At 48.3% G+C, this 16,287-nt stretch overlaps 1 protein-coding gene across 6 annotated transcripts in view; it reads left to right on the forward strand.

Annotated features, from left to right (window-relative positions):
* Nucleotides 1-12,179, forward strand: part of IQSEC1 (IQ motif and Sec7 domain ArfGEF 1) — a 79,422-nt gene extending 67,243 nt beyond the window's left edge. The window contains exons 11-14 of one of the 6 annotated variants that reach the window (XM_090278834.1): nt 114-275; nt 1,096-1,272; nt 6,589-6,638; nt 7,883-12,179. In XM_090278834.1, the coding sequence (XP_090134960.1) occupies nt 114-275; nt 1,096-1,272; nt 6,589-6,638; nt 7,883-8,440 (947 nt within the window). In that variant the 3' untranslated portion in view covers nt 8,441-12,179. Of the gene's footprint in view, nt 1-113; nt 276-1,095; nt 1,273-6,588; nt 6,639-7,283; nt 7,831-7,882 lie in introns of those variants that run through there. The other 5 variants (XM_090278837.1, XM_090278838.1, XM_090278840.1 and 2 more) reach the window with 5 other exon arrangements.
* The last annotated feature ends 4,108 nt before the right edge of the window (nt 12,180-16,287 follow it).

Consider the following 16,287-nt stretch of genomic DNA (forward strand, 5'->3'; position numbering starts at 1 on the left):
CCTTTTTTTTTTCTCATGCCCATTCTGAATCCAGACTTACTAGTATTTTCTTGGCCAGAATGGAGATGACAGAGAATGCAGGGGCCCATTCATTCTCGTCTTCTCCTTTGCAGACTACCCCAATGGTATCCGGCTCACATCAGCAGTCCCTGGAGCAGACATAAAAGTGTTAATAAACTTTAATGCTCCCAATCCTCAAGACCGGAAGAAATTCAGCGATGACCTGCGGGAGTCCATTGCAGAGGTACAGGAGATGGAGAAGCACAGGATAGAGTGTAAGTTGCAAACCTCCTGGGGAGGAAGAGCCAGCAACCTTGGCATCTTTTAGGACTCTCTGGACACAGGTGTTGGCTTCTATGTGGTGGCAGTGACTCTGTGAGCCTGCAGAAATGAGGTGCCCCAGTCTTTTCTGACCTCATATCCATGTGACCGTCAGCCCACGTGCCCAGGCCACCGAAGGTGGCACAGACAGAGGAAGGGGATGCCAGAGGCCTCCTGGTGAGAGCCAGGGCTTCAGAGGCCGAGTCCTATCCTGACGGGAGGGCCCTCTGATTCCTGGTTACCCCATTAGACTAGAGCTCTCAGAGTTCTGGCGCTGAACTCTTCGCACTTATTTATTCATTTTCTGCATCAGGGCCCAGCATACTGATGAGGTCACAGCTACGCCCATCACCTGTTAGAGCTGATACAACCCCTGCTTCTCCAGGCTCCAAGCCTCACCCTCTGGAGGTTCAGATGTGCCTACCTCTCACCCTTCCACAAAAGGCCATTTAACACTTAGCTTATCTCCATACCTTGTAACTCTCTCTCCTTGTTGATCCTCAAGCCTGGAAAGCGACTATCTTTCCTGCAGGCCACAAGGCATTTTGGCCTCTGCAATGTCCCTTCTGGAGTTTCATTTTGTCTTCCTTTTGTTGAAGTAGCCATCACACCTCTTTCCCAAGACAATGCTTAATCCCTTAATTTTTCCCCTTTTCAGGTATGTGGGGTCCTGTTTATCTCCTCCTGGTCAGGGGTTCCTAGCCCTGCCCCACCCCCAGCCTTGCCCGCTCCAGGCTATGCTCTTCTCACTGGGCCCTTGCTCCTCTATTTCAGCGGAGCTCGAGAAACAGAAGGGTGTTGTACGGCCCAGCATGTCCCAGTGCTCCAGCCTCAAAAAGGAGTCAGGCAATGGGACACTTAATCGGGCCTGCCTGGACGACAGCTATGCCAGCGGCGAGGGCCTCAAGCGCAGTGCCCTCAGCAGCTCCCTGAGGGACCTCTCAGAAGCTGGTAAGAGCTGGGCCTAGGACTCAGGCTGGGCATGCTAGTGGTTGGGGCATGCATTGGGCACCGGGAAGGTACTACAGTATGGCTAGTGGTGGAGGGCTCAGATAGAGCACTGCTGAGTTTCCCATGACCATCCCCAAATCATAGCAACGTAAGAGCATGCAGAGAGGATGTCATGAAAAGGCAAAAACAAAACAAAACTGGGACCGAATGTCAAAGGCAGAACAGCAAGGAAGTTTCCTCCATTCTCCCTTTATTGTTCTGGGGTTTTATTTGTTCTTTTATTTATTTCCTGAAAATGGCTCTCACAAAGAGTGAGCCAGGCCCGCTGATGAATGTGTCCTGTGTATTCTGTGCTGCCATGTCCCTGTGTTTTATGCTGATGAATGAAATGGAGTAAGGCTCTCTGAACTGCATCTGAAAATGCCCTCTCCTGCTCTCCCTGGTCTTGCTTTCTCCCCAAAGATCTCCCTTCTGGGCCTCTGTCCAGCCCAGAAGCAGCAGCCACAGCTGGCCCTGGGAATCAGAAAAGCCCTGGTGGAAACTGTGATTTTTGTTGTTCTCTGTTTCTCTGTGTGTTTAATTTGCTGCCAGACTCTTAACCCCCAAGCAAGCAGCACTTCTCAAGCCTCCCAGCTTTCCTGGGGTAGCGGTAGGGGTGTTGTGCCTGAAGCATCAGAGAGCAGGGACCTTCTACTGGCAGCAGCCCTCACATGCCTTCTACTGGCAGCAGCCCTCACATGGCCTGGCCCTCATGATTGGGGCACACGAAGCAGGAAGGTTTGGGAGCAGACCCAGCTAACTGCTCTGAGTGCTGCTCCAGCCTAGTTTGCCTGCTGCCCTATCAGAGGAGCTGTGGAGTGAGGGATGTATCCTGGCAGTGTCCTGCTAGTCATGTCTAGCCAGTCTAGCTTCTCCGAGGAGGAGGCTCAGGGTCTGCAGTGCAGCAGGGGTTGCAGGGCATTGCACAGCGGGCACAGGGCTGTGCCCACCACTGAAGGCTCCTGGGACTCCAGGCTCTACCTGCCCTGAGGTCCCAGATATCTGGCCCCAGGAGCCCCTGCTTTGTTGGGGAAGACCCTCTCGGGTCAAGATCAGTCTCCTCTTCTCCAGTGGACCAGTGGCCCTGCCTTTTCTAGGGGCTGCCTCAAGCATCACTGAGTAGCCAGTTGCAGGCCCCCCTAAGAGAGCCTGTTCATGACTCCATCTGGGACCTGCCTCGCCAGCAGCTTGCCTCCCTTTGTTTGGTTTATTCATTTCTCAGAAATTGTTTTTTTCTTTATCTTTTTTTTTCTTTTTTTGAGTTGGATTTTTTCCTTTGCTTTTGTATTGTCATTTCTTTTTCATAGTGAAAATCAGAAATCCATTGCTAGCAGGAGGGTTAACCCAGGGCTACTTAACCCCAGCCCAATTGACATTTTATGCCTGGTAATTCCTTGCTGTAGGGACAGTCCTATGCAAGAGGTTCAGAAGCATCCCTGCCCTCTACTTCCTAGTCGTGACGATTAGTAATGTTTCCAAAAATTGCCAGGTATCCTCTGAGGGGCAGAGTCACCCTTGGTTGAGAATGACTGATTTTCCCTGTGGCTTCTTAACCTAGCTAAACATAACTGGACCACTGCGGGCCTCTGCGGGCTGGTGCCTCGGGCCTGTATATGAGTTTGTGCAGCAGAGCAGCACTTGGCCTCTGTTCCTCGGAGAGCCGGAGGACCTGTCCCACCCCCTCAGGTAGCAGTGACTCTGTCGGAACCGAGGTTCTCAGCGTGTCCACACATTCACTTCAGTCCAGGCAATAAGTGTGTCCACTCTGGCAGAGCTTAGAGCTCAGGGGTCAGAAAGTGCCGCATACCCAGGCGCATGGCCGTGTGAGGGATGGAGCTCCAAGATGTGGCTGATTTCCATTTGTTGTTACTCGTGCCACTATCGTTTAGGGATTTGGAGGTGAGAAGGACCCTAGGGATTGTGTCCTCTCAGGGACTGCAGCTACAGCGAAACAAGTTCCCTGACTCTAGGAAGGTTGGAAGGTGTGGTGAGGTGCACGTTTGCCTTCTGGCAGCTGCCAGGGCCCCAGACTAGGGACAGGACACCTGTGACTTCCCGGGGACAGGCTAGTGCCAGCAGCCTTCCAGAAGATACTGGGCTGAGTAGCCAGAGATGTGTAATTATGTGCTCTGCACTAGGCAGGGCAAAGCTCTCAAGACGCAGCGTCACTCCTGTCCATCACGGCCATCAGCAGGATGACCTTGCCAAAGAGAGGCAAGGCCTTGGGCAGCCTGTTCCCTCAGGAAAGCCAGCATTTAGTGGTTGGCAAGTTATTACTCCCCGAGGAGCTGCCCAGGCCTGTGCTTACACATCTCTCTAGGAGACAGCACACCAGGAATGTGGCCTCAGCCCTTTATGAATCTTGAGAACCCAAGAGGCAGCCATGGTTTGATGGCCCAGAACTGGCAGCAGATGCCTCCAGGAACCCCTGACATTCTGAGAGGTAGGCAGAGGGGCCTGGGCTCCAACCCAAGCTCCCTACTAAGCTGCGAAGCCTCACCCCACGTCCCTCCACATGGTCTTTCTTCGGTCAGGGCCCCATGTGCGTTTCAGTGGTACCAGAACCCTGCTGACCTGCGATCAAGGATTGGCAAGAACCATGGACACAGTGTGACTGGGCCTTAGCCTCTGCCCCAGATCAGTCAAGTCATGGTGGACTCTGTGGGTCCTTCTGTCCCTTCCCAGCTGAACTGCTCAGCACCAGTCCTCATGGGGACGTAGGACCCGTCTGCACCCATCCTCACCCAGAGCAGAGCTGGAGACCTGCTGTGCCCTGCAGCAGGGCAGCCCTGTCCGGGGAGACTTGGTAGCTCCCTGGCGGCTGTGGCACTGCCCCACGGTGGGCACCCTGCACACAAGTAACCCGTGGCTGCCTCTTCTGGGACAGGGGCGTGCTCAAGGACGTGCTTGCGGTGGCCGCCCAAGCAGAGCCCAGCAGAGGACACACAGCACACTGATTTCAGAGTCACACTGATAAGATCTTTACCCTCCTCGGCTGCCCGTTAGCTGTCAGGCCCTGGCCAAGTTAATGTCTCTGGACCTCAGTTTCCCCAGCTGCAAGGTGGGGACTAGTACTTCCCTCTGAAGGGAAGTGCTATCTCTGTGAGATAGTCGATGCGTGCCAAGCATTTAAAGCAGGGCCTGGCACAGTGTGTGGCTGTTGGCGCTGAGCAAGTGCACTTGCATGGCCTCCAGCGTTGCTAAGGGCACAGAGCTCACATGCATCCTGACTCTTAAGAGGTAGCGGAAGGCTCTGAACAGCCACAGTGGAAGGCCCTGCCAGACATGATCTCTGATCAGTCTGGCTCTCAGACAGGTGCTGGCTGGGGAGGGGCTCACCTGAAGCTAGTGTAGGACCCAGGGAAGGTTACCTGGAGACAGTGCAGGTGAGGGGTGGTGTGGTTATGCAGGTGTAAGACCTGTTCTGGCATGCTGTGCCTCTATTAATAGACGGTCTGTGTGTGTGTGTGTGCACACATCTGGACATGGGTGTGTAGTGAGCAGCTGTCTGTGGGTATGCCTGTGAGTAGGGACTCTGGGACTGGAGCTCAGAGAGCTCCTGTAGGGACATCCTATATCTCATGATGATCTGAGAAGTAGAAAAGATGAGTTCTAAGAAACTTAACATCACTCAAAGATATCCAAGTTAAAGCTCTCCTAAGTCTTGGCCTACATTTGGCAGGAGGAGGAGGCCCTTGAGAAGATCACTTCTTTTCTCACACCATCTGGAAGATGAGGAAATGTGACTGTCATCTTTCTTCTGGCTAGGATTAAGGGTTTTCCCTGGTTCTCAGAAACTGGTGGAAAACACTCTTGCCCTCATCCATTGCCATGGCCCTGTCCTAACTGGGCTCTGAGGCCGTTGCACACATGCCAAAGTCCAGCAAGGCCTTCTGCAGACCTCAGGCTCCCGGTTGGAACTCAGGCTGGGGAAGGGGTGGAGGGTCAGCAGGCGCGGCAAAGGGACTGGACCTTCCCTGAGCCTAGGACAGAGGCCTTATCCTGGACATGACCCAGTTTGCTCAGGTGCTACCAGGACCCACAGGCACACCCTCTCCACAGAGGTGCGGGCCAGAGAGAGGCACATGGCAATCTATCCCATTTTCCAGGCTCCTGGGCCTGGCCTGGACATCGCCGAGATTTCCAGCCTCAGATGGACAGGCAGACCTGAGAGTGAACCCTGCTCACTATGGGAATTGAGCTGGTCAGGCCATCAACCAGAGCCTCCATTTCCTCTTCCTTGGCATGGACAGAGGGACCCTTGTCCTGCATTGTTATGGGGCTTGACCAAGAACTAACATGGTACTTAACTGATGGCCAGGGTTGCACAGATGGAAGCCTAGAAAATGTCAAGAGGGAGGCCCCTTCTCTGTGTCCCCTACCCATCTGCATTCCCAGAGACCCAACGGAGGCTGGCCCCCTAAGCTTGGTCATCATTCTTCCCACTGGCCCAGATGTCCTGCAGGAACCCATGAAGAAGTCCTCAGAGGGACTTTGCAGGCCAGACCAGGCACTGGACATCCAGAACCAAGAGGAAAATAAAGTTTTCCTCTAATATGGCTGACACATATGGAGTGCCCACCATGTTCCATGCGCTGGGGATATAAAAAGGCACTGGCAGTGAGTGCCAAGGGAAGGCTAGTGGTATCCTGGCGGGTGGTGCCCACAGAGGGGAGCAGGATTCCAAGGCCCTCTCAGCAGCCTCTGACCCTGTCTCCCAGAGGCACCAGCTCCTTTAACCTATCCAGGAGGAAAAGGATGCCAAGTTTAGTTTTCTCCTAACCATGATACCCACCCTGCCTGGAGTGGGGAGATATATATGTATGTATATGTATATGCAGGTTCATACCATACATATATGAAATTCACTGAAAGCCTGGCCCATGCAGGACTACTTTTTGTTTGTTTTTAGCTCTTGGAGAAGTTATCTTACCCTGTCCCCTGTCAGAGCTGGCTGAGGCCAACTTGAGCTATGGGGCTTTGAGCCCCACCTTTGTACCTGCCTTAGCCCACCCTGAGGCCCCTCCCCACAGACTACCAATCTGGGAGAAGGAGCTGGTTGAAAAATAATTTTATTTTTATATATTTTTTAAACCCGTATTTTGTTTTTTTATTAACTCGTTGCTGCCCTGCCACCAGCTTCCCTGCTGAGCCCCCCCCCTCCTACCCTGACACACAGCAGGTGGGCCCCATACCTGAGCCTGGTGGTGGTGGCAGTGGCACGGTGCCCTGACCTCATGTCCGCATCTAACCTCTGGTATTGCATGTTCTGGGCAGGGAAGCGAGGGCGTCGCAGCAGTGCGGGATCGCTAGAGAGCACTGTGGAAGTAAGTAGGAAGCACCTATGTTCAGCTGGCTGTCATGTGTTGCCTCCCCAATCCTGGGTTTATACCTGTTGTCTTGTGTGCGTGTGTGTGTGCGCGCGCGCGCGTGCTTCTCCTGCTGCACAGAGGCGCAAACACACCCCATCTTCCCTGCCTGCCTCAGCCCAGCGCATGCCAGATTTCCCTCTGCCTAGAATCTCACCGCTTGTTTGGGCTGGAAGATGGGGGCTGGTTCTGGATTTTGTCTTTTTTAGTTACCTCTTAACCCCTGTCCCCTGTGGCCTCCCAGCATGATTCACATCCCTGGCTTCTAGGCACTTCCCCACCCCCACCCACCAGCACTGCTTCTGGACAGGAAGCAGCAGCTGCTGAGCGCCAATGCAACCTTCCCCTTTGCCAGTCTCCTGACTTCCATGCTCCACTATCCCCATTGCTTCCTTCCTGGAGTTTCACTTGCTGTGTGTCTGCAGATAGGGCACCATGGACTTGCTTAGCTAGCTCGGGGGAGGAGAGCCATGAGAGAGAGAAATACAGTGTGGATTTCATGAGATTTCATTCATCCAACAGCCATCTCTATATTACTGTTCACATCTTAACTTCAGCTTGCAGACCTTTTTGTTTCTTTCTTTTTCCTTGTTTGGTTTGCAGTAGGTAGCTGCAGTGAAATGCCTAGGCAGTCCCCAGCTCCAGGACAAGGTTTCCCAAGCCTCGGCTGTCCCTTCACCACCTTCCCGAAAACCTTGGATTCCTCACAGGCAAAGCAGATGCCCTTGGACCCTTTGAGAGAACCCAGGAGAGCTGAGGGTGCAGTTTCAGCAGGAGCAGGGTTCCTCTTCATGCACATCAGCCTGCCCCACTACCCTCAGCACACGCCTCTCACAGACACCCCCAAACAAATTGTGCTTATCTGGAAGCTTAGGCCACCTGCCGTGACAGGGTGCTCATTAGGATCAGAGCCCAAACATGCTGCTGCTGCGGTTGACTAGACAGGAGGGTCCCTCCTCTCCTGCCCATCTCCCACTTTTCTCACTGGAAGGTCACTTCTCACCCCCTCAACTGACCTGCCACAGTAGTGTGAGAAGAAGTGGTACCAGAGTCCAGCCGCACCCAGCCCCACCCTTCACGGCCAGTGAGTTGAACTAAGGCTTAGCAGTCAGTGGGTGAACTTTTTACATTAAAAAAAGATTCGTTCTGACCTAAGTGCTTTAAGATCTTTTAATTTTGATTTCTATGAATTTCCTTTTTAGGGGTCCACCATTAGCAGCCCTCACATGCGCCGGAGAGCTCCATCAACACGAGAGTGTCCATCTCGCCCACACCAGACAATGCCTAACTCATCCTCCCTCCTGGGCTCCTTATTTGGGAGTAAGAGAGGGAAGCCCCCTCCTCAGGTTCACCTGCCCTCAGCCCCTCCTCAGCCACCCCCACACCCACCAGGCCTGCCCCACCCTCAGCACTCTGTGCCAGGCCATCACCAGGGGCCTGCAGAGGGCTCCCCCCAGGCCCAGATACATGGTTACCATAGCCAGTACTGCCATATACAGCAGAACCCGCCCCCCTATCACCACCACCACCACTACCACCCACCCCAGCATATCCAGCATGCACACCAATACCACCACGGACCCCACGGGGGACACCTGCCCTATGGGGCCCCCACACACAGCCACCCACTACTGCCCTTGGTCCACGCCAACCATCCTGGCCACTCAGGCCATGCAGCACACCACCACGGGCAGTCCCCTGCCCCGCCGCTCCCCACCAGCAGCAAGGCAAAACCCAGTGTCATCAGCACAATTGTGTAGACAGTCTGGGCAGGGGGTTCCAGAACCCCGGGAACAAGTGCATACCACACAGAGGCATGCCTGGGGACAGCCAGCCTCAGACCAGACCCAAGGCACTTCCGTTTCCATCTATGCGCCCTGCTCCCCACAGCCTGGATGGAACCCCCAACCCTGACCCCGAGCCTATGGGCTTGTGTTGTAGGAAACAAAGCTCCTGATTTAATTTAGCATTGGAGCCCCAGGCTCCATCCACATCAACCCAAGGGGTGGGCCTCAGCCACCATCAGCTTGGAAATGGTACCTCTGGTCAAGTTGATGTTGAACTGCTCCCCCTGCCCCCGCAACCCAGAGCTCTCTCTTCCCTAATTGTATACGCATATGAAAAACCTAGAAAAAGAAGAAACAAGACACAAAAACCAGAGCAGAACAAAACAGAAAACCCAAAACTTGCTGTGTTATTGCTCTCTCATTGACAATGGGCAAAATTAAGTAGACCTGATATGGTTGATGAAAATACGTAAGTAAACTTTATATAATATAAATATATAAATATATATATATACACACACACACACACACTGTATAGGTAGTATTTGTGTGTGAAAGGCAAACATTTCAGTCCACAAAATTAGCAATATAGACTTTACAAGGAGCTCCATCACCTGATAGATGAATGTGTGAGAGAGTAGACCAAAAACCTAAATGCTAAGAGCAAACTCAGACACTTCCAAAGGAGTCCCTCTAGGACTGACTAAATCATTACTTACGCAATCATTACTAACTGTGCCAAGTAACATAGGTATAGCTGTTTAAAAAGTCCAGTATTGCTTTATATAAATCCTTATTTTATTAACAGAATACTCTCATAAGCAATCAGTATTATAACTGCTTTGTTATTTCAGGTAAGCAAATAGATAAAATGCAGTAAACTACAGTAGCAACTCAGGATAACTAGTTAAGAACTGGTTGTCTTAGAACATTGGTTACACAGATTCATAGACACTTGAATGGCTGTGGTAACTGAATTTCCATGACCCATGTTTTTATATGCATATGATTTGATGCACGCTCACTCAGAGCTCTCTGAGAGGGGCACCCATACACTGCAGATGTATCATCTCCAACATGGAAACGACCAGCTCTCATCCTCGTCTCCCTCAGCGCCATAACTTTCTCATCCTGTTTCCAACTGCAACAGGCAGAAGCCCCTGAGCAGGGTTTCACCAGGAACCTCTTTCAAACCTGCAGGCTGATTTTAGCATTTAGCAACCTAGGGTGGTGTGTGTGTTTCCCATTTTATTTTCTGAGTGGTAGCTGTGATCATTGTAACTTCATGCAGCCATGTGCTAGCATAACCCCTGTGTCATCACTGTGGCCCCTCTGACCCCAGCTGACAGGTGCCCTGCCCTCACTGGTGAAGCTCCCGCTGCCTTCTCATGGTCCAGTTAGCTGCCAGGGCATCACATGACTCAGCTGTGCTCTTGTTGCTTCCGTGTTGTGGTGACACCATCTGCTCCCCTGGGGCCGGGCGCTGCACACGTCCGGTTCTGTGCCTGAGTCACCCATGGGCCATACTTTGTAGTTTCAGCCTTTCGAGCCACTGCAGCCACCAGTGCTGTGTTCCTAAGCCATGGGACCTGAGGACTGCCCCACGGCACCTACCCAGGCGGAGAGCCCTTTCAGAAAGGGCGAAGCTAACGCAGGACTGTAGGCTGTGGGGCTTCGTGCTCCTGGAAGTCGTGGTGAGCTGTGGCCGGACTGCAGACAACAGAGGGGAACCCACCCTAGCCAGCTGACTGGGTGTCTGTCCATTTCCCTCTCCATCACCCCTTTGCCATATCATTGAGGTCATCATACCAGCAAATCTGCAAACTGAGCACTTTGTAAATCTCCACAGAGAGCAAATACAGCAATCTAGAGTTTAGCCTTTTTTATAAAAGAAGTGTGACTTGAACCTGCCTACCTTTATCTTCTCATTGGTCCAGCATCTCTCTCTTGGGCATCCGCTCAGAAAGAGAGAGGTAAAGAGCACAGGCACTTGATCTGGTCCAGGCCCAGCTGGGGAAAGACTCCCCAGTCCCATTGACTCCTGAATTCTTTGGTTTTCCTTCAAAGCCAGGCTCCCTGAGGCATTCTCTATTGTGCAGTTTAAAGGATGTTCTGACTTGGGAAAGTCAAATTGTACTGTGTGTCATAGATGTTGATCGTGTGAAGCCACATCTATGTATTGTATATTTGCAAAATATATCAGTGTTACTATTGACAAATAGTTGCAGTAAAGTGATAACATATTAAATACGTCTGCTTTTTTTATTCTTCTGTACCAATGGTAGAGTTCAACTGTAAACTGTAGGTTGTTCCAGAAAAGATACAGGCTGTTTGTACAAGGTTGCTCTTTCTGAAGGGACAGGCACTAGTGAGAAACAAAGCAAAAAGAACCAACAATAAATTCGTTGGTGAGGGCCTGTGGGAGGGCTCTCTCTTTGTTGCATCTGCCATGCTCCGAGGGCCACTCAAGAGTTCTCACCTCCCAAACTGTTCTTGATGTGCCCTGAGTTTGTCAGGTGCCACAAGGCTAAGCCTAGTGAAAAGAGGCTACTTGAACAAACTCAGTTTCTCCCTGTGTTTCCAACTTTATATACAGTGTATTCAGATCAATGAGGTTTTATCATTCTCTGTGTTTTGTTTGCAAACCTATGTTGGGACGTATTACCAGAAATACATTGTTCTGTTTAAGAGACTGGAGCCAAACATGATCCCTATGTTGCTTTCATGGGGCTGTTCTCTGAATTTCATCCTGTCAGAGTCACAGCTGTGGGGACCTATTCACAGAGCCCCCCCTTGCCCTTCAGAGGCTGAGTTTCACCACAGTGTTGTGTCATCTGTCAGGATACTCTTGGGACATTTTTATCAAGTTGCACAAATTATTTCAATTAGGTAATTTCTGACAGGAACAGGTGACCATTAGAGGAAGCAGCTGGTAATATCACAAAAATCTTTTCTGGGACAACAATTAAATCATGTATTTTTTTAAGTTTATTAATGAATTGTACAACACTGTAAAAATAAAGTTTATCCTAATATGATATGCACATCTTGCTTAAAAATGTCTTCAGTCTCCCAGTGTAGCGTGAGTTTTTCACCATGCACTGCATGCAGCAGAAGCCACCTCTTTTTATTTAAAATGAGCTGAAAAGACAGCAGATATTTAAACATGATCCTCAATGTTGACTCAGCTTTCCATATGAAGCTTTGTCTCTACAAGTTAAGCATGCATCATAGTTTTATTGTAAAAATATCACTCTTCCTGCCTGAAAAATGAGTAATTTTCTACATATTTTAAATAACAATAAGCAAGGAAACAGATCGCACAATGGATCAGTGTGAAGTTGGGGTGGTGAAAAAGGACAAGCAAAGCAGGAAGAACCTGCATGAGGTCATTTATGTCTCCTGTGCACGTCAGTGTTGCTGTTCTGTCTGCAGTCATACTGAGGTCATGTGCAGTATCTGTCTCTTAAGAACTGTCATTCATCTTCGAGTTGTTTTAAATGATTAGAACCGGGTCTTGAATGCAGACTGTTTCAAGACTTCAAGGGACACCTTGCTCACAAGAAGCCTGACACCCACTCTGTAACTGTGGGTAGGAAAGGAGTGCTTTCTTTTAATATGCATTCTGTTTGTGAGTAGTAACAAGACTCTATTGATGTGAAAAACCATAGCTGTGATCATGTGGAGAAATCAAATAAATCCTTTAAAATTCTTGGATTCTCACTTTTTCTGAAAAGTAGCTGTTTCCCTCTTACCCACAGAGAGATTTCCTGATGACAAGCTTGCCCATTCTTTGTCATGATTATGGGCACTGGGTTTCCTGGAAGACATTGGCCTGACTTGAGAGTGCTTAAGGTAAATGTACATATGACAACCTCAACTCATAGATGTCAAAGGTGTATAATTTCTAGCAACTTTCACATTTTAGTGCTGTTGTCAGGTTAGAGAAGGCGGGTCCTATGAAGTGTTGATGTGGATTAGGGATGATTTATGGAGGGAAAAAACCCCAAAGGCCCTGTCCACAAATGTTTGAAGATTTGTTCAATGAGGTCCAAGTTATCTGTTTTCCCACATTGGTTAATGTGATGTGCAGAGCATAGGAAAGTGAATTCTGATTCTACTGAAAGAGTTCTGTGAGAACAGGATTGACTTGAACTTTTTATCATTTCCTGGAACCGAATTCAGTTCCAGAGAATCCTGCCTTAAAGTTTCAGTACATAACAAAATGAAGTCAAACTGGTAGATCTAGTTTGTGGAAAACAAAAAATGTTAATTTTAGTGACCAAAATTAACTGTGTCTCACCCTTCATAAAGAGGTGAATTTTAATTAAAAGATGTTCTCAGATTTCTGCACCTGGGTAACCATTCCTTTTCCAGGCTATTCAGGGGTTCTTCAACAGAAGCTGGTTATTACGATTCCCGAAATACTCAGTTCTACTTCAGCCTTTGAGTCTGTGACACACTAAATTGTACCTCACCAACAGCTTGGGGTAGGTGAGCTGCTAACCAGTGCTTTGAATGTGATGATTCTCTGGGTTTTGTGCTTGTCCACCTGACCAGATTGTGAGCTCCATGGGGCAAGGAGTGCATTGATCTACTTCTGTGTCCAGTGACCAGGACAGGACTGGTCTTGTCAAGATGCATCTGAAAATGGTGGTTGGTAGGAGGAAGAGGTGACAGCAAAACCCCTGGTTGATCTTAGTGTGTGTTAATCGTCATCAAAATTTTATGGAAACTTACTCAGCCCTTTGCTACCCTTAATATTAAGAAGTCTAGCTAGGGACACACGACACCGTCAAACTTCTACAGATGTTGTCCATGCACCCAAACTGTCATTCTCCCACTCACAGTGCATTTTTAGCCCTCATTTTACTTGATCTCACAGCAGCTTCCAATACTGTTCACCATTCTTCCCAAAACAGTGTGTCCTTGGCATCTTTGGTTCCACACTTTCTTCTTTCACTCTGGGAATGCCTTTTACTGCCTCCTTTGTGGCTAACCCACCTCCATGGAGATGTTAATTGTTGGTTTAAGGATCAGGTCCAAGCTTCCTTCCTTCCTTTACTTTTTCTAGGCAATTTCATGCAAGTCCAAAGTTTCAGCCTACCTTCAATGTACCTATGGCTTCCAAATTTGAATCTCTGGCCCAGATCTCTACTCTGAGCACCCATGTTCCTTTGGATCTTTCAGTAGTACCTCAAACTCTTTATCTCATAGCCAAAAGTAGGTCCTCTGCTATGTTCCCTATTTTGGCAAATGGCATCACCACTGAATTGCGGAAATCAGAACTTAGGAATTATTCCTCACACCTGTCCTTTTCTTCACTCTCCAAATCCATTCTATCCCCAAGCCCTTTTGATTTTTACCTCCTACATGTTCTATCCATTTCATCACATCTGTCACTCTACTTCAGGCCATTACATGTCTCTCACCTGGACTAGATTCCCTAACTCATCTCCCAGCCACCATAGTGGGTCCCTCAAATCCATTTTCCACATGGTATCAGGGAAATCTTTTTAAGGTACAGCCTCTTCAGAGCCATGTCAGTGGCTTCCTGTTGCCCATATGATTAAAAAACCAAAATCCTTATGGCCTTCATGAGGCCTGCATGAGCTGGCCTCTGCCTACTACTACTACCTTTACTTTCCTCTTTGTACTCCAGTGACATGAGTCTTTCATATTCCCAAACAAGCTGTCTATCCTCCTGCCACTGGACCTGTGCAAGTATATTTCCTTTTGCATCTGTGTTCAGTTAGCTCCTATTTCATCAATCAATTTTAGCTAAATTATCTCCCTGAGACATGTTACATATAGTTATATGTTCAAAGGTGTGATAATTTGTTACAGTAAATGTCACAAGATCAGGACAGTGGCTGCTCTTGCACACTGCTGCAATCTCAACATGTGGCACAAAGTAGGACTTTTGGAAATATTTGTTGAATGAAAAGAAAGATAACAGAACCAAATAATGAAATTCAGTGCTGAAATGCATGATGGAATCTGGAGGTTCAAAATGAAATCAGAGACCTAGAAAAGCAGCATGGGCCAGAGTGCTGGGAAGAAACTGGGTCCTGCTGACATTCCTTGTTAGTTCAAGGAATAATTTGGGCAATGGTTCAGGGGTTTTAATTATTGTGTTTTAGCTCTCACCAAATGTGTTTTAACATTTAGAGCATTTGGAATGACTAGATTTATAAAAAGCAGGGAGGAAAGGTCCCCACAACCCCACCAACCCCAAAACAACTATAATTAAGTATTTGGTCTATTTTCATTCCACCTTTTCTTCACACATATTTCTCAGGTACCTAGTTCAGATTTTCTGTGGGTATCCCAAAAGGTTTGTAAATGTTATTTGCTGCCCTTTGGGGGGGGGGGAACCACAATCAAAAACATCTAGGAAACGCTGAGTTAGACAAGGTTTCTTTAGGGTTTCTCAGACCCTTTTAAAAAGATGATGTGCATTGTGAATCTCTGAAAGATGGTCTGTCTCAACATATTTAGCTTTGGAACTCTGAATTCTAGAGCATACAGTTCAGTAGAAATTTATGTGTGTAAGTTTTGTTTTTTTTTCTTAGTATAGTTTGATGTTATGAAAGACTTAAGACTGCATAGTGGCCCGTCATATGGATGTCCCATGATGTACTTACCATGCAGATAGTATTATTTTGGTGAACAAGGAAACGAAGGAAATAATAGAGTTACTGAGTGGATATGGTGATTCTGGTGAGAGTTTTTGATCCGGAGAAATGAATACCACAGAATCTAACTTAGTGCTCAGTTCCTGGGGTGCACATTGATGCCATTTGGGTAAGTCCAGCTAGCCATGTGTCACCTGAGATGCTTCTCTGTTCAGTATGTTCAATTCAGCAATCACTTTCCAAGGGAGCCCAACTCACTTTTCATCACAGAGTGGGCCTGTAATAAAGATTGGTTGGCTGGCTGATGGCAAGTATAACTTGAAGGCTACTTTACCCCATTTCTAATGTGTGGCTTCATAACTTTTAAGGTTGTTTTAAGAAAATCTTTGTTCCCTTTCTGTTACTCCCAACTCACCTCCACAATGTGACCAGTGTCCTATAAGAAAAGAAGTTCCAATTAAATATGAAAAGTAGATACTAAAGTGCTCAAGTCATCTTCCACAGAATTAATAGGAAAGAACGCATTCTAAAATAACACCAGAGGATTATTGAGACCACCTGAATTGAATCTCTTTTCATATCCTTGAAAAGTTGTTAAGAGAAAGAGCAAATAAAACCACCTATCACTCAGAGCTACAGTGTAACCAGGATAGAGCAAAACCCACAAATTTTAGTGAAATGTCAGTGGGAAAATAAACATCTTAGACTAGCAGAGTTGACATCAAATCTCATACCAGAATATAGATCCAGGGAAGGACTGCATGAAAAAGGAAATGGCATGGTCATGATGGTGGTAGGACACAGGTAATATCAACTAAGGTAATATCTCTGTGAAGGCAGAGACCAACTCTGAATGGAAAAATGATCAGAGGAGAAGTAAGACCTGGTGAGATCAAAAGAAGACTTGGCAAGTTCATGAGACCAGAGGTAACAGAAGGCACTACTTCTAGAGAAGAGGGAAGCATCCAGGAAAAGGGAGATTTCCCTTGGAAGCTTGGTGGTGAAGGGAAAGAAGGAAGCAGCTTAAAGATAAAGTCCCTATTAAAACAAGATGCTGAAGGTAAGATGGCGGAGGAGTGAGGAGAGGTTGCGGTTTTAGGCTCCGGAGACCCGTCTGCAGTTTGGGCTAATTGCAGACAGAACATCTCAGTGAGCAGCTGGACATTGGTGGGAGTTGAGCCA

This window comes from Furipterus horrens, unplaced genomic scaffold (genome assembly GCF_987537825.1).
Source record: "Furipterus horrens unplaced genomic scaffold, mFurHor1.1.pri manual_scaffold_1, whole genome shotgun sequence".
Taxonomy (NCBI): Eukaryota; Metazoa; Chordata; class Mammalia; order Chiroptera; family Furipteridae; genus Furipterus; species Furipterus horrens.